The 17909-nt window shown below is 27.2% G+C and overlaps 4 protein-coding genes across 5 annotated transcripts in view; 2 read left to right on the forward strand and 2 right to left on the reverse strand.

The window, feature by feature from the left end:
• The window catches only part of LOC127284894 (eukaryotic translation initiation factor 5B), a 159889-nt gene extending 153862 nt beyond the window's left edge, over positions 1–6027 (reverse strand). The window contains exons 1-11 of the mRNA XM_051310608.1: positions 5820–6027; positions 4354–5078; positions 4109–4285; positions 3739–4016; positions 3496–3664; positions 2892–3416; positions 2394–2815; positions 1896–2316; positions 1550–1815; positions 1392–1473; positions 1098–1279 (exon numbers count right to left, since the gene is read on the reverse strand). Coding sequence (XP_051166565.1) covers positions 1098–1279; positions 1392–1473; positions 1550–1815; positions 1896–2316; positions 2394–2815; positions 2892–3416; positions 3496–3664; positions 3739–4016; positions 4109–4285; positions 4354–5078; positions 5820–5866 — 3294 coding nt within the window. The 5' untranslated portion in view covers positions 5867–6027. The remainder of the gene's footprint in view (positions 1–1097; positions 1280–1391; positions 1474–1549; positions 1816–1895; positions 2317–2393; positions 2816–2891; positions 3417–3495; positions 3665–3738; positions 4017–4108; positions 4286–4353; positions 5079–5819) is intronic.
• LOC127284906 (growth arrest and DNA damage-inducible proteins-interacting protein 1) lies at positions 5526–9881 on the forward strand. 2 transcript variants are annotated; one of them, XM_051310623.1, is made up of 4 exons: positions 5526–5658; positions 6495–6778; positions 9182–9391; positions 9464–9881. In XM_051310623.1, the coding sequence occupies exons 1-4, from the start codon at positions 5635–5637 to the stop codon at positions 9837–9839; spliced, it is 894 nt and encodes a 297-aa protein (XP_051166580.1). In that variant the 5' UTR covers positions 5526–5634; the 3' UTR covers positions 9840–9881. The 2 variants fall into 2 exon arrangements, with proteins under 2 accessions (XP_051166580.1, XP_051166581.1); XM_051310624.1 differs by lacking the exon at positions 5526–5658 and adding an exon at positions 6117–6303.
• Positions 9882–10023: 142 nt separating this feature from the next.
• Positions 10024–15331, reverse strand: LOC127284899 (uncharacterized). The gene is made up of 7 exons (XM_051310616.1): positions 15053–15331; positions 14775–14920; positions 14211–14692; positions 13890–14139; positions 10893–11102; positions 10556–10800; positions 10024–10476 (listed from the first exon to the last, which is right to left on the reverse strand). Exons 2-7 carry the CDS (start codon positions 14912–14914, stop codon positions 10271–10273), a joined length of 1533 nt encoding a protein of 510 aa, XP_051166573.1. The 5' UTR covers positions 14915–14920; positions 15053–15331; the 3' UTR covers positions 10024–10270.
• Positions 15332–15817: 486 nt separating this feature from the next.
• LOC127284904 (complex I intermediate-associated protein 30, mitochondrial) lies at positions 15818–17224 on the forward strand. The gene is made up of 2 exons (XM_051310622.1): positions 15818–16351; positions 16420–17224. Exons 1-2 carry the CDS (start codon positions 15957–15959, stop codon positions 16940–16942), a joined length of 918 nt encoding a protein of 305 aa, XP_051166579.1. The 5' UTR covers positions 15818–15956; the 3' UTR covers positions 16943–17224.
• Positions 17225–17909: the final 685 nt, after the last annotated feature.

Below are 17909 nucleotides of genomic sequence, written 5' to 3' on the forward strand. Positions count from 1 at the left end.
AAAAATCCAAACTAAGGAATATTTTTAAAGATCCATTTACGAATTTGTAAAAAATTGAATCGAAATTTGAAATAAAAATAATTTGAAAATGAAGAAAATTTGCAATTTTTCCCCTTTATATTGAAAGTGTATATGTGTGTGTGTGTGGGGCACCCAAAGGAAAAATATATCGGAGAGCAAGGGACAGTGAAGTGCAGCTGATAGCACATTGGATCACAAGCGCACAAATACAAGAACGGTGCGTACGATCAATGAGCCGTATCCTGCTAAACTGTTAAGAAGGAAGTGGTTCATTGCTGCACGCTCCATGTCCACATTGCTTGCTATAGCTTCGAAGCTACGTACACCATTGTATATACGCTCTCTGCTTTATGTCTCTCTAGAAGTCGCCTTTGGCGCCGTATACCTTCGCAAAAAAAGATGTTTCACATCTGTCCGACAATCCGGCCGGAAATGCTCGCGAAAAATTCAGAGCGAAACCGTTTCAGTCTCTCTAACTTCAAACGTATACAACACACTATGTATTTCTCCTTCATGCATTCTCGAGTTACAATTAAATTCAGAGTTTAAATATTTTATTCCCCCCCTTTCTCTCTCTCTCTCTCTCTCATATAAATGTAACGTTAAACCATTTAAGAAAGTTCTATTGTCCAATAAATGAGGGGGAAAAAAAAAGTTATTTTTATTTCAATGTTTATTTAAATTGAATTCAATTTACTATTTTTTTGAAATTTATTTCCCGTTATATAGACTATTCTGGAAAAGGGAAATAAATATACAGGGGGGATTTAAAAGCAGATTGAAGTTTTAAATAAACTTAAATCAATTCAGTTATTTGTTTTTGATAAAAAATCTAATTTTTTCACTGGAGCAAAATTAGTTTCCAATCGAATAGAATAGAGAAAATATCAATTGTATTTATCCGAACATGTTTTTTTATTCCATTGAAATTTTAAAATTATTTCGCTTCGCAGGAAAATGATTACTTTTTATGTAAATATTTCTTATTATTCTGATTTCATGTCATAATAACACTTTCTCTATATTTGAGAATATATTTTTTAAAATAAATATAATAATAATATTCAAAAACTCACCGGTATTTTGCTGCTTTTTAAGAAATCCAAAAGTGCCTCCAAAGCGCCTAGAGTTGAAGCCTGAACGAAAACACCTCGCTCAGCAAGTTTTATGTTTCCAAGAACGTGGGTCAACTCCTGAGCAATTTCATCTCGAAGAACATCAACTTCGTCTGGTTTTTGAGCCACCAGAAGATTCAATCCTAATTGACATACATTCAATTTATTCAGTTATTACTTTTTTCCTTATTTTTTTAACTCTTCATTTGAATTTACTAATTGAAAAAATTATTCATATAAAAATGTAATTTTTACCCGCAATTGCTTTCTCGAGATCTTTAGCAGCAATTTTCACACCTTGAGCAGCTTTAATTTCTCGATACTCTTGGTACGCATTCTGTAAAATTGTTTAATAATCATTTAATAATCGATTAATAATTGTTAATTGAATAAATAAATTTTTTTATTCGCACTTTGACTCTCAATTCCTTCAGTGGCTGTGGCATGAGAAGGGAACGAATTTGCGTAACAATCGGTCCATCCGTTCCAGCGACAATCATGGTGTCGCCTTCTCTCAACAGTCCATTGACTAGAATACAATCTATTGTCGTTCCAAGTCCAGGAAGAGCTTTAACTTCCAAAACAGTTGCTTGCAATTCTTCACTGTACATCAATCTCTTTGCCAAAGGACCTTGACATGCGTCAACGAGCAATGCCAAAAGATTTCCCATTCCCTCTCCTTTAATTTCAATTTATTATTTAATTTAATTTATTAACATTTTAATTAGAAAAAAAAAATAATATATAATTTTTCATTACCTGTTATGGCACTTGTTGGAACCAAAGAGACATAACTCCTGGGATCCGGATTCTCATAAAATAGAGCTGCATTTAAGCCCTGCTCAGCAAATTGAACAATTACATCTTTGTAACGTTTTTCAAATTCCCTTTGAGTATTTATTGATTGTGCTTTAATGATGTCCTGTACATCTTTTCGATTCATTGTATTCCAATCGTAAAGCCTATCAATCTTATTAAGAGCAACAACAAAGGGACATTTCTTTGTTTTCAAAAGATTTATACTCTCTATTGTTTGTGGCTCTAATCCATGCATAATATCAACAACTAAAACGGCAATATCACAAAGAGATGAACCACGATTTCTCAAATTGCTAAAAGACTCGTGGCCAGGAGTATCAATAATTAAGAGGCCTGGGATTTTTATTTTCTTATCTGCAAACTGAAATAAAAAGAAAAAACATTAAAAATTCTATAACTAAATTTACTATTATCTATTTTGAAAATAAATTAACTAACTCCTTTCACATGTTTCGTGGAATCTTGAATTGCATCAATTGGTACATTCGTTGCTCCAATTTGCTGTGTTATTCCACCAGCTTCACCATCTTGGACATTTGTTCTTCTAAGTTTATCGAGAATTTTCGTTTTTCCCGTATCAACATGTCCTAAAACGCATACAACAGCCGCTCTTAAATCATCCAAATTCTTCTTCTTTTCAGCTTCAATTCTTCGTGTTTCTATTCTTAATCGAGCACGTTCTTTTTTACGTTCTGCGTCTGTCATTTTGTCCTCTTGACTACTATCGTCTTCACTCTCCTCCTCGGAATCCGAACCCGATTCACTATTCGTTTCCGATTCACTATCAGAAGATTCCTTCGCTGGTGTCTCTTCCTTGGAAGTTCCTTTTTCAATTGACTTTGGATCCTCCTCAGATTTATCTAAATAATAAAAATTAATATTCAATTTCATATAATAATTATAATCTACTATTGTAAATATAGAAAAAACATTAACCTTCTTCGGCTTCATCACTTGAATCAGCGTCCCAAGAATCTTTGACTTCATCTTCTTTCTTAATTTCTTCGACTTTTGGTTGTTGATCAACTATTTCCACTTGTACCTCAGTTGAATTTTCATCATCTTTCTTCTCATCAGCTTCCTCGATACTAATTTGTGATTTCATTTTACTTGGTTTTATTCTTGTTCCTGGTCTTGGTGGCCTTTTCTCCGTGGCATCGGGTATTTTACCCTGTGCTCTCAATGCCTCAAGCATTGCCTGCGCTCTTTGTTGTGCCTGTTTTTGTTTAGGCGTCAAAAATTTACCCTCAGCTTTAAGTCTCTCTTTTCTTTGTTTCTCTTTTAATTTTTTCTTATCTTTTCTTTCTTGCTCTAATCGAATTTGTTCTAATCGCGCCTGCTCACGAAGCTCCTCTTGACGAATTTTCTCCTCCTCTTCACGTTGTAAACGTTCCTCATCTTCTTTAGCCTTTTTCAAAGCTTCTTGCATCGCTAAAATTGTCTTTTTTCCTGGTCCTTTGCCTAAAAAGGGGAAAAAAAAAGAATTTATAACTATGTAATTAAAATAAAAATTTTTTAAATATAGAATAAAATAACATACCTTTGTCTTTTGGATCTTCCTTCGCACCTTTCTTCTTTTTCTTCTTATCATCTTCTTCTGCTACTTCACCCTCAGCGTCACTTTTTTCACCCGATTTCGCAGGTTTTACAATTTCCTTCTCTTCGGGTTTATCAGACTTTTTAGGCTCTTCGCTCTTCTTAACAGCATCCTAAAATTTCAATTATTTTTATTACCAAACTATTATTAATAATAATATAATTATAAAAAAAATCAAGAACTCACCGCTTTTTTCTGAGCCTGTTTCTTTAGTCTTTCCCTCTCTTTTTTTTCCTTCTTTTTCTGAGCTGCTGATTTTACTGTACTAACTTCTTGATCGTCTTCATCATTACCTTCATCTTTTTCAATTTTCTTTTCTTGTTCATTTTCCTTGATTTTCTTTTTTTCATCTTCTTCCACTTTCACTGTCTCGACACTTTCTTTCTTTTGACCAGAGTATTCCATTTCTAATTCAGCCAATACTTTTTCAATATCCTCTTCACTATCGTTTCGCTTTTTCTTTGCTGAATAAAAAAATTTTAAATCGTCAAATATTATTATTTTTCAAATTAAAAACTGCAAAATTATAAAAATAGGAACGTTTAAATTTTGTTACCTTTCTTCCCTTTTTTCTGTTCTTGAGCATGTTGTGACTTTGAATTTTTACTTTTTTCAACAATTGGCTTCTTTTCAGATTCATTTTCACTTTCATATGGCTCTTCTTCAATGTCATCATCATCATCATTATCATCATCTCCCTCGACATTTAAAAGAGCAAATCCTCCTTTCATTGCTGTAAAATTAAAAAATTTTATAAAATATCTATTTTTAAAATTAGTAAAAGAAAATATCCACTCTTACCTTTATTTCCCTTTGTCGATTTAATTGGTTGAATTGGAAAATCATCGTCATCGGATTCTGAAGCTTTTTTTGCCTTCGTTTTACCTTTTGTTTTACCCTTTTTCTCCTCTGCTTTACTCTTTATAGATTCTTCTTCTCCATCAGAATCAGAATCAACATTCTTTTTGCCCTTTTTCGATTTTCCTTTAGTCTTCTTTACATCCAAATCAGAATCATCTGAATCAATTTGTTTTTTTCCTTTCTTATTCTTTTTATTGCCCTTTTGCTTTTGTCCTTCCATTTCATCATCATCTGAATCATAGTGCACATCTTTTTTACCCTTTTTACCTTTTGCTTTAGATTTCAACGATTTATCCTCATCAGAATCATCTCCTGAATCAATGGACAAAGCGGCAAAACCTTTCTTTGGAGCTTGATTTTTTCGATTTTTTAAATTAGCTTTCGATGATTCTGTTTCTGAATCAGAATCTCCATCTTCAATAGTCAAAGACGATTTTTTTCCTTTTGATTTTGTTAATATTTCCATATCATCATCGGAATCATCGCCTCCTTTCTTTGATTTTTTCTCTTTTTTAGACGGTTTCGATTTCTCAACTTTTAATTCACTCATCTCATTAGCCAAATCATCGAATTCATCTCCTTTCTTCTTTTTCTTGTCCTTGCCTTTCGTTTTTGATTTTGCCTGTTCATTATTTTGCTGTTCTTCTACTTCAACGTCACTTTCACTGAAAAATTGAGAAATTATATTTTAGTAAAAAAAAAAAAAAAAAATTTTTAATAAAATATATCTTGAACAAATATTGACTCATCTTTTTACTTTTTATAAAATTTGTACCAACATAAAAAACTAAATAAAAATTCTAAAACTTTATTAATTGAAAAATAATAAAATTTTAGTTCTTCCAAGGCATTTTTCTAACCTAACCTATAAAATACCAAAAACAAAATTCACATTCAAATAATGTCATCAAAATATTATTCAACGACTAAAGTAGCTAAATCAACTTATAAATACAATCTCTTGTATTGTATATTAATTAAAATACGATAAATTAATTATAATACATAAAAATTTTCACATGGTTTTTAAAAATTACTTCTGAAAAAAATAATAATATATACTCAGTGTCAAATTTTGAAAAAATTTAAAAATACCAATACAATTATTAATATAAGGAAAAAAAAAATTTATCTTTAGGAAATTCCGTTAAAGAAAAATAAGGAAAATAACATTTTTGAGAATTCGCGCATATAGTAAATGGTAACCCCTAACCTATACACATGCCAGATGTTGCATCACAAAATGTAAGAATTTTCATTAAACTATAATACTTTTACAATCGTTATAATTTTTTTAAGACTTGTTAATTTATTAGAATATTTAGAATTATAAAAAATTGATTGGGAGTTCTTTTATGTCCTTCACTGAATTAACGTAACTACAATCTGTCTGAAAATAAACTCACATTTCATCGTCCTTGTCAGCACGTCTTCCTTTCTTTGCCTTTCCCATTTTTCTCAATCGACTAGATAATTAATTTCACCACTTTTTACGCGTAAAATATTCCACATTCGTTAAATTCTTCAACATGAGAATCAAAATTTCGCACTCTGTAAAATTGACGGATATCATCCGGTTTTCACTTCCACAGATCTCTCGAATAACGTGAAGTTAGTCTCACCATATTGGAAATTCGTTTCACATTGTTACCAACCTTAAATATTTATTCACTGTTACCATTAACATTATTTACAGCTAACTTCAGTTAAAATATGGTTTAAAAAATAATAAATATTCTGCTATTTGTTAATATATAGTTAATTATACACTTGTAATCAAATGGGAAAATTTTCGATTAATTATACATTTTAATGTTATTAATTTGAAAATACGATTGTTATATATATATATTACTTTTTTTGTTGAGTGTCAAGAAATCCTATTTAAAGGTGAGGTGCTATTTTTTTTTGCCTATTTGTACAATTTTTGAATAAATTTAAAAGAATAAGAATATAAAAATTGATTTATAATATTTTTTTGCAAAATTACTGTAAAAATTAGAAACATTACATTGGGCAACAAAATATATAGAAACTACTTTGCAACATAACCTCATTCGATAAATTTTTTTTTTTTGCAGAATTATACTAAAATGATAATAAAAGTGATTATTTCCCGAACTTTTGGGCCAAGATTTGGACTATTACAAATTTTTTCTGTGAGATCATGTACAACAGTTGATAAACAGATAAAATTAAAAGAACAAACAGATTCTGGAGAACTTGTGTATGATGAGGTTCCTATTTTTGAGAAAAAATTAGAAAGCGAAGAGAGAATTCAAAAATTAAGAAACAAATCTAGATTAAATCCATCCGATCATAATCGACTTTATGGTAAAAAACCATATTCGGAAAGTATGGAATGGTTCGTATTTTAATCATATAATTAAGGCTGCATCTATTATGCCCGCGACGAGCAAAATAGATACGATTGTGTGAAGTGGCTATTTCGCCACGTCAAAATAAATGTATTTTAGAAGTCGATTGAAATAAGAAAAATAGATTATTTCGCCCGTCAAGTGATAAAAAAAACGATGCAACGATGTTGCATATATTTGTCAAATTAATTTTAAAATTAATTTGAAGTTTTGAAAAATAATTATTATATTGAATAACAACTTGATTTAAAAAAAGGTTATAAAAAATTAAGGTTTTTTTTTAATATAACGTGTTGTTAAATTTACTTGTTAATTTTCACATTTGAATTAATAACAATCAGATACGAAAAAAATAGATACAATTATAAATTGTACAATTAAAAATTAGCGCACATATAATAATTAGGTTTAATAAATTTTAGACGCAATATTCCGTAGCTTATAAAAATATTTTATTACTTAAATTTAAAAAAAAAATTTGATTATTTTATGATACTAATAAGTAAAAAAAAAAAGATTACATTAGTTATTTTCGTATCAAGGGCGCAAAATAGGTGATTGTGGCGAAGGCGAGATTAGAGAAACCAAGGGGACCCGAAGCGCCCGAGGCGAAGCCGAGGGTGCGTAGGGTCGCCGAGGTTTCTTCATAATCTCGCCTGAGACACTATCACCTTTTGCGCCCGTGCTGCGAACAACATTTTTTGTCCTGTCTGCATGGAAAGTGTATTATTGAGTGCATGCAAGTCCGCTTGTTTCAATGTTCCATCAGGGTTGGGAAGATAATATACTTAAGGTAAATTACATGTAGTTGTTTACGTATATTACGTATGTTTATTATGTCACAAAAAATGAAAACAATACATTTTTTAATGGTGCGGGCGCGAATGTATTTTGCGCCCGCTTCTATGACGTCAGCGGGCGCGAATGTACTTTGCGCCCGCATCTATGACGTCAGCGGGCGCGAATGTACTTTGCGCCCGCTCACCCCATCTCTGGGCGGGAATCACTTACTTTGCGACCGCCTCAAGTGCACGAAATAACACACTTTCCGTGCAGGTAGGACAAAAAATTATTTTCATAAAATAATTATAAAAATGGAAAAAAAACTTAAATTTTTATTATGGTTTAAATTTTACTTTCTTTAAAATTGTTAAGTTTTTTTGGATTTTCAAATTATATTAATATCATTTCATTTTTGGCCGGATATACAAATATTTTTTTTTTTTTTAAATATTTGGTTTTCTGGTCAAAAATAAAATTATATTAATATATTTTAAATTTTACTGTCAATACTTTTAAAATTAAACTTCTTCGACAATTTATATTATTTTTCATCGGCAATTTTTATACATACTTTCTTTTATAATTTCGAACAATCAATCGTATAAATAATTTTCTGGTTTTTTAAATTTTTAACTTTCAAAAAAAAAAATTTTAATTCTAAAATTGACAAAAATATTTTTTTTTCAAATTTCAATAATTTAGAATAATTTTAAACTCTAAATAATGCCAGAAAAAAAATTAAATAGACATAATATAAATTTTGAAAGGTTAAAATTTTACTGGTCCCTTCCGTTGAAATAAATTTAAAAATCGACTATTTCTGACCTTTTTTTGTATTGTAAAACGATTAAAACTTTTTTTTTCCCTTAAAGTGAATTTAAGATCTGAGTGTATTAAAGATATTTTATAAAAATAATTATTTAATTTTTTTTTATTGACATGAATGATAAAATAATCGAATTTTTTCTATAATATATATAATATATATTTTATCATTATATTTTATTAATAAATTAATACCTAATAATTAATAATAATTAATATATTTTATTCTATAATAATAATAATAATCTAGTTTTTTCGTATCTGATTTTATTTATTCAAATACGAAAATTAAATACACACTGCAAAAAGATTTATTTAATTTCAAATAATCAGTCACTTGACTAAAATTATCAAATAAGTATTTATTTATATTAAATAATTATTATTTCAGTCACTTGAATGGTATTTTTTTTTGAAATACATAAATTATTATTGATTATTTGAAACAAATAAATCTTTTTTCAGTGCATATAAATTTAACAACCCATATATATTAAAAAAACCATATTTTTATAACCTTTTTTTAAATAAAGTCATTATTAAATATATAATAATTATTTTTCACAACTTGAAATTAATTGGAAAATTAATTTTTAATAACAAAAATCCAACAGCTATTTATACCTGATGGGCGAAATATTGTACTTTAATTATTTCGTCCGTTTTTGTTTTATCACCTGATAAACACTTTTATTTCGACGGGCCACTCCGTATAATTAATATATACATATATATTAATTAAAGGAAATTAAAAAAAGCTAAATATAATTTTAAAATTCTAGGTATCATGATACTTTAATGTATAAGAGAAAAACATTTGGTCGATATGGATTAAAAGCACTTGATGCAACGCCTGGAATAGCTTGGCCAACGGAGGATGAAGTTGAAGATTTAAAAGAATATGAAAAAATCTATAATCCACTTACTTTACAGGAAAATTGGAAATTATTCGAAGAAAGAAAGCAAGCTGCTGAAGAGGCGATAAGACTCAGGTAAATATAAAATAATAAACTTAAATTAAAATTATTTTTTTTTTTAATAAAATATTTGTTTATTCATTGTAGAGAACAAGAAATTGATGAAAAATTGAAAAATATGAATCAATGGAAGCAAGATTTACAAAAAAAGATTGATCAAAAGCAAGCAACTGAAACGGCAGCGAGATTAAAGAAAGAAAAAATGATGGAAGAAATTCGTCAACATTTTGGTGTTAATGTTGATCCACGTAGTGATAAATTTAAAGAATTAATGGCAAAAAAAATGGAAGAAGACACTAAACGAAAGAAGGCATTGAAAAAAGAAGAAAAAGCAGCAAGACAATTGAAAATTTTAACTGAACAAATGCAAACAATAGATGATAAAACAAAATCTGAAGAAATAAAAACAGAAATCACAACTAAAAATAATGAAACTAAAGATCCAAAAATCAAAATCAAATAAACAATAATATAGTGTTTAAAAATAAAACATCTTCTTTGTAAATATCTTATATTTTTTTTTTTCTCACTAATACAAAAAACATTACACACATTTTTATCAGGACTAGAAAAAAGAAATAAATAGCAAATGCATTAATAAATTATGAAAAGAGAAACATTTGTGAAAATTTATGTTCCACTTTAACTGTTTTGATTAACAAAAAATTGTTTTCAATTTTATAAAAGAGAGAACGATCAACTGCGAACTGACGAATCTTGTATGTCAAAAATTATTTCCTTAGAATCATTATTTTCAAATTGAAATGAAATATCATTTTTTTCAGAGTTTAATGATGTTCGTTCTTCACTGAGAATGATATTCTCAACAAATTGAACATTCTGTAGTTTCGATTCATCAATGAGAATAACGCGAAACTTATTTTTATCCACGTGTCAGGCAGATTGCACTTGTGATGGCGATGTAAACTCGTAAAATTGAAAGCTAAGCTCCTCACTGAAAAGATTGTCCGGTGTAATCATATCGGGATCAACGATATTCAAACCCAATGCTGCGGGATTTAAATCAGTTACTAAATAACCTTCACCAATTAATCCACATTCTTCTGCAACAACTTCTTTTGAAACGGGATTTAAAAAATCTGAAATTAAACAAAAAAATTAAATAAATTCTACTTTAAGTTAATTTATTTTATTTGAAAAAAAAAAAAAATAATAAACCTGTATCTTTTGCAGAACCTGGTTGCTCTGGTTTAATATTTTGTTGTGTATTCTGTTCGTTTTGAGTACTAGCCATTGCCATTGGTACGAGATATTGAACTTCCACTTCTCTTTTAATTCCACTTAATATTTGCTCAGCACAATGTTCCAATGTTACGGAATTAACAATTTCTTCTGTCTCGTCTTCTCTTGGTTGACTAATACTCGCTGTTGCTGCTTCAACTTCGTCGATTGTTATTATTTGACTGAAAAATAAATTTTCAATATTAGACCAAAAAAAAAATATATATATATATTAAAAAAGAAAAAAACTAATTAAAAAATGAGGATTTCTGACTTTATGGAATTTGCTTCCACGATTGATTGTTTTGATCCATTATTGACAAAATGACGAGATCTTAATTCATCCTGATTGGCAATTGCCCAAAGATGTCCTGCTCCATGAGGGGCTTTTGATCCTTTTCGAAAATGTGGATTTATTGAGAGATTGTGTCGTACGGAATTTTTCCAACGATCGTCATTGCTTTTATAGTAGGGGAAATGTTCTCTAAAAACAAAAATATGACCTTTACTTAAAAAAAATCATTACTAAATTTAGTTTTCAAATACTGGTGCAAAAATTATGAAATCATTAACGTCTTGAGTAAAAGAAATTAAATGAGACGAAAATTAATAGGAAAACATAAATTAACAAAGAAACAATATAAATTAAAATGAGAACAAATTTGAAGAAAATATATAAAAAAATACAAATTAGAATAAAAATACAATTAAAATTTTTAAAACTGAAAATATTAACGGAAATTAACAAAATAAATAAAATAAGTACAAGAAATACGAAAAATTATACAAAGGATATTTAAAAATAATAATATAAATTAATCCAAAGAACAAATAAAATAATATACAAAAATAATAAAAATAAATAATAATTTACCAAATAATACGATGAAACAAAAATTTCAATTTATTTTATAACAATTTTTATGTAAAAAAAAATTTTTTTTGTAAAAATTACTAATTGATAATTTTTGTTTGATCGTATTATTTAGTAAATTTTTCTTTAGATATTAATTTTTATTATTTTTGTATAGATATTATTTTATTTTTATTCTTTTTGTATATTGTGTCCTTTGTATAATTTCTGCATTTTTGTGTTTATTTTATTAATTTTCATTTTTTAAAATTTTATTATTCTTGTTCTAATTTGTATTTTAGCCTATGTATAATTTTTTTCTTATTAATTTATCGTCTCATATTAATTTAATTTTTTGTTTATTGTTTGTAACTAATTTTTATAATTTTATATATATTATCAAACTCCCTAAAGAGGAAATCATTGTGATTTCGAAACGGAGGAAATTTTATTAAAACCCATTTTCCAAATGTTATCGGTTTTGTTATTTAATGGTATTCTATGAAAAAAATATATTTTGTTCCTTTTCTATTAATTAAAAAAAAAATGTTGCAATAACTTTTTTCAAATTGTCTCTTGTAAAGAAGGAAAATTTTCTATTTATTAAAAAAAACAAAAGAATGTTAAAAATCGGTTCAGACATTTCGAAAACTCTTGTCCCGATCAACTTTTGTCACGAAAAATATAATTTCCTTCACCTGCCCGTCGCGACGTCACGGCGTTTTAACTATTTGGCAACCCTCATTTCACAAACCCTTTCTTTCGAGGGTCGTGATCTGTTCAAAGACGATATTAAAAGCATGCTTTTATTCGCTTCGATGAACAGAATAAATTTTTACTTCTAAAATATCAATTATTATCGATGAAAACTATATAATCTTTTCGGAAAATCAGTTAAACAAAAAACGAAATATGTTCAAATAGTCATTTCTTTTTCAGGGTGTCTACTAAAAATCTGAATTAAAATTCCAGGACTTTTTCAGGACTTTCCAGGACAAATTTCTTATTTTTTTCCAGGACATTAAATTGGATGACCTTAAGGAATAAAAAAATTTTTAGTTTAACTATTGTTTTCAGAAATTATTAAAAAATTAATTAATCACTTAAGTAAATTTTTATTTTACTTATTTAATGAATATTTTTTTAACTTGATTGACAAAATTAGAAATTTTTGAAAATTTAAAAGCAAAATATAAAAAATTCAAGGACAAAAATTAAAATTCCAGGACTTTCAAGGACATTCCAGGACATTTCCAGGACTAGTAGACACCATGTTTTTTTCCCAAATTCGTTTTTTTTTTTAATTTCTTGGGAAAAATAATTTTTTTTTCCTGTGGTTCAATTGTTATTAAAAATTAGATGGAAGAAATATTTAATCGTCGTTGTGAATTTTTTGCCCTAATGAAAATTCATCTGAATAAATTATTGTGAAAATAAAATTTGAAAAAAGCAATTAAAAAGTAGAAATTGAAAAATTGTTTTTCTAAAAAAAAATTAAACAAATAATATATTCGAAGAAATGAGGTTTTAAGTATACGGGAAGGGAAAAAAAGGAATAAAACTAGATAAAATCATTGATTAGAGGAAAAGGAAGTTCCTTCTCTCAATTTCAGAAGACAATATATATATACAGTAGATAGTTCTGATTCGTGGGATACATGCAAGATTGGTGAATGAACTATAGGTTTTCACTGCGAGTTTTGCCTATATATTGAACAGGTGAAACAACGTGGGAGTGATATGTTGCAAGGAAGCAAAAGAAGGATGGCGAACAACCACTCCGGCTAGTGCCAGAGGGGTTGAATACTTGGTACCAGCCAGTGCCAAGCACCGGGGCCAGTGGTACCAAGATGTACCAACTTTCAACCCCTCAACCTCCCTCTTTTGCAACGTCGCACAAACGACGTCCTTGCCATCCTATAAATCGAAACAGAGCTTGGACAATATTTTCACAATTTTTTATTTTCCCTCAAAAATTATTTCAAAAATAATAATTTAAATTAGATAACAAAAAAAAAAAATTAACAATTTTATTCGAATTTCAAATTCATAAAGTAAAATATAATTTCAAAATTCAAATCGAAGCAGAGCTTGGACAATACTTTCACAATTTTTTATTTTCCCTCAAAAATTATTTCAAAAATAATAATTTAAATTAGATAAAAAAAAAAAAAAATTAATTATTTTATTCGAATTTAAAATTCATAAAGTAAAATATAATTTCAAAATTCAAATCGAAACAGAGCTTGGACAATATTTTCACAATTTTTTATTTTCCCTCAAAAATTATTTCAAAAATAATAATTTAAATTAGACAAAAAAAAATTAACTATTTTATTCGAATTTAAAATTCATAAAGTAAAATATAATTTCAAAATTCATGTTAAAGGAATAAAAATTGCAATAAAATTTACTTACGAAATCCATTGATAAATTGCAGATACAGTCAGTTCACCTTTTTCTTGCAAGGCATGCTCAATTAATTCAGTGTAAGTAAAGGGCGGCTTTTTAGGACCATTTTGACGAATTTTATTATCTAAATTTGATGATAAAAAATTTCCATCACGTTGATATGAATAATTTTCTGAATTGTAATTTTTTTTCGATTCATGAAACGATGATGTCGATGCACCAAAACGATTATTTGTCTGAATTTTATTTCTCTGGCCTGCAAATAAATAAAAAAAAAATAAAATTAGGAAAAAAAATCAAAGAAAAAGAAAAAAACTGATTCCTTACTGAATTGATTATTATCTTTTGGAGAAAGAAAAGTTGAACGATCATCAGCAGCTTCAATTAATGAATCGAGTTTAAAATCCAAGAGCCAGGACAAATTTCCATTTTCCTGATCTTCATTATTGTTATTTTCTTGAAAACGAGAAAATTGATTTAATCGACTGCATGATGGTTTTATTAAAGGCACTTGAGGAATTTGTTGTGGTTCCCAAAAATGTTGAATGTCTGTTTCAAAATGTTGATTTGAAAATTGCACATTTATTGGCGTCAATATTTGTCCATTTGTTTGAATCATATGAGTTTGATTTAAATCATTTAAATTTCCCTGATCAAATTCAGTAGTTTCCCAACAATTTCCATCGACAACCAATACTTCTAATCGTGTTACTGAACCATTATCATCCGCTGATGATATTGTTGAAAAATCGGCACTCGATATTTGTGTCATTATTGGACCATCTGATGATTGCATTTCAGTCATATACCTAGTAATTTTTTTTCGAATCGTTAAATTAAATTTTTTTTTTTTTATTTAAAATAAATAATTTCCTTTTTTTTTATATGTACCGTTTTCGTCCGCCTTGATAAATTTCATCGCAAAAATTTTCAATATCCAAATCGTCAAAAACTTTTCTCTTATTACGAATTGTATTTTCAGTGACTTCGCGATTTGGCACATTATTCGTGCCTGATGTAGGTCCAATCATCACGTTCTTATAAAAAAAAAACAAAAAATAAAATTTTTTATAAATTTAAAAATTCTTGTCTTATTTGTTTTTTAAAAAATGTTCTCAAATTAAAAAATTGATCTATATAAAAAAAAGGAAATTGAAAATTCTACTTACCAAATATTATTACTAAAAACTTGTTTTTTCAAAAAAAATTTTATTCACTTTATAATAAAATTATTACGTCCATTTAAACATCACTCAAAGATATTCATTTCACTTTCAAAAAAATTGAAGAACCAAAATAATATATTTTTTTTTTATAGAAAATAAACAAATTAATATAAATAATTATTTTTTCTACAAGATTTATACAATCTTCTTTTTTTCGGATATAATTTAGTGGTTGGAAAAAAAAATGAATGACAGGAGGACGTTTAGATTTATCAAGTCAACGTTTTCAGAGCATCTGAATCGAAAAGAGGTTTTCGAGTGTTTCGTATTTCTACTGTTAACGCGGCGAGATGCGCGCGCATTAAAACAAAGCGCAAACGCAGATTATAAAAAAAAAAATAAATAAATAAAAAATATTAATATCAAAAATATTTATATAAAAAAATAGTTATGCAAAAAAATATTTATATAAAAAAATAGTTATGCAAAAAAATATTTATATATCAAAAATATTAATATCAAAAAATATTTGCCATTCACAACAATAATAATTTTTTTAATTACAAAAATTTTAAACACAAAACAGAATTTTTATACAAAAAAAGAACTAACTAAACTAAAAAAATTTGTAGTTAATTAAAAACTTTCAGTAAAAAGTAAAAAAAAAAAATATTATAATTCGAAAAAAATGTTAAAATTGATTTTTAAATTTCTCTCCCGCTTGTCATTATGACCAACAATAAAAAAACAAAATTGGTAACACTGATTCAACAAAAAGCAGACGACAAACTGTGCCATGTGATCATATTGGACATATAATTTTATGTCTATTTTTACAACCGTAAAATTATTTTAAAAAAATTTTCTAATGAAATAGAATTAAATTTGACAATTCTTTTTTTTTAATATGAATTGTCATCTGCTTTTACGTTCTCTATTATCGTCAACGGTGAAAAATTGTAAGAAACATATTTACACAACGGCTGTAAATAAAGCTGATGTTTATGAACGAGATCATCGGGGTAGTACCAAGAATAAATTCTACGAACCAAAAAAGTCATTAGAAGAACAATTGTGGGAGGAATCAAGTTATTTGGATAAATTAAAATATGAATTTAACTTATATAAAAAACATTTTAAACTCTTGAAAAAGGAAATAAAAGATTATTATGACGGTACACTTTTTGATTATCGTCGTGGAGAAGTTGATGTTTTTTGGAGATTCAGTGAAAATCCAGAATGTTTAGAAGATTGGATTGTAACAGCAGATCAAGATTGTGATGATGGTTATTCCTCTTGCAAGTATGTTATATTTCATTCCAAAAAAAGGTGTTTTTTTATTTCTAATCATAAAAAAAACAATATTTCAGATTAGAATTGTCATCAATTGGAACGGGTATATTTAGCGGTACTTTGGATACAAGACTTCCAGAAACTGGAGAAAATACACACGCCGGATTTTGTAATATAAGAACAGTTAATGCAACAAAATCATTTTATCGTGAAATAGCTTTGGATTGGTCAAATTATACTCATGTTAGAATGCGTGTAAGAGGCGATGGTCGTGTTTATTTTATAAATATTGGAATGAAACAAACATTTGACGTTCAATGGTTTGAACTCAACAAATATTTATTAATGACACGCGGTGGACCTTATTGGCAGGATATTAAAATACCAATGTCGAAATTTTTTCTCACTCACAAGGGAAGAATACAAGATCGACAACAACCTTTTGAAAAGATGAAAGTAAAAAATTTTGGTATTACAATTGCTGATAAAACGCCAGGACCATTTAAATTAGAAATCGATTATATTGGTTGTGAAGCTGATGAATATCTTGAAGAACAATGTGCTTATGAATCTTATCATATTGATACTTCGCATTTATAAATTAAATGTAAAAAAAAATTGTTTATTGTAAAAGAAAAAAATAATTAAGTTATATTCATTAAAATTAGTTTTAAAACTAGCAAAATACGCGCGCGAGTAATTTCTGATAATTTTCCTAAAAGAAAGACAATTTAGAAAATAATCGTTTTTTATAAATAAGAAATAAATGTCTTTGGAGTTATGAAGCTGAAGTACGCAATGTTTATGATAAATAGAGAAGGGTAGATTATGCGATCGCGTAATTGCATAATTTTCTAAAATCAAGTAAAACCATAATACTATTGTGTTAGTTTGTATTTTGGACCTTTTGCAATACGTTTTTAAAGCGTATAATATTGCATAATTTTACTTTTTTTTTGCATAATGACCGCATAATTGGCTCAAAATTGCTAAAATAGTGCTTTTTTTAACTGAACGGAGAAAAAAAAATTTTTGTTAGTTTCTTTATTAAATTAAAAAATTTTTTTAGATAAATTAATCATAAATGAATACTTATTTCGTACCAATTTATTTTATTTTTCTAAAAAATATATCCTTTTTTTAATTTCTTACATTTATTCACGGAAATGCAGACCTCTAGAAAAAAATAATTAATTAACATTTAAATAATTAAAATAATATTATTAATTGTACTTTCTGAAAGATAAGATATTAATTTTCAAGAAAAAAATTTAAAAACTGCAAAATTTATTTATTTATACAATTTGCATAGGATAATATTTTTTTGTTATATCCCTACGGTAAAGTTTTAGAGAATCATTTTTTGAAGAAAATAAGCCATATTTCATTGAAATCGAATTATTTTTAAAAAATTCTATAGAAGTGATATAACAAAAAAAATTTTATCCTATGCAAATTGTATAAACAAATAAATTTTGCAGGTTTAAAATTTTTTTCTTAAAAATTAATATCTCATCTTTCAGAAAGTACAATTAATAATATTATTTTAATTATTTAAATGTTAATT

The sequence above is a fragment of the Leptopilina boulardi genome, unplaced genomic scaffold (genome assembly GCF_019393585.1).
Source record: "Leptopilina boulardi isolate dan_hultmark-lab unplaced genomic scaffold, ZJU_Lbou_2.1 LbouV2_327, whole genome shotgun sequence".
NCBI classification, from domain to species: domain Eukaryota; kingdom Metazoa; phylum Arthropoda; class Insecta; order Hymenoptera; family Figitidae; genus Leptopilina; species Leptopilina boulardi.

Coding starts and splice junctions, on each gene's coding strand:
- LOC127284904 (XM_051310622.1), top strand. CDS start 15,957: ATGAATTGTCATCTGCTTTTACGTTCTCTATTATCGTCAACGGTGAAA. Junction 16,352..16,419: donor GATGGTTATTCCTCTTGCAA/GTATGTTATATT, acceptor ACAATATTTCAG/ATTAGAATTGTCATCAATTG.
- LOC127284906 (XM_051310623.1), top strand. CDS start 5,635: ATGCCAGATGTTGCATCACAAAAT. Junction 6,779..9,181: donor TATTCGGAAAGTATGGAATG/GTTCGTATTTTA, acceptor TTAAAATTCTAG/GTATCATGATACTTTAATGT. Junction 9,392..9,463: donor GAAGAGGCGATAAGACTCAG/GTAAATATAAAA, acceptor TATTCATTGTAG/AGAACAAGAAATTGATGAAA.
- LOC127284899 (XM_051310616.1), bottom strand. CDS start 14,914: ATGATTGGACCTACATCAGGCACGAATAATGTGCCAAATCGCGAAGTC. Junction 10,801..10,892: donor GTGGAAGCAAATTCCATAAA/GTCAGAAATCCT, acceptor TTTATTTTTCAG/TCAAATAATAACAATCGACG. Junction 10,477..10,555: donor AGGTTCTGCAAAAGATACAG/GTTTATTATTTT, acceptor GTTTAATTTCAG/ATTTTTTAAATCCCGTTTCA.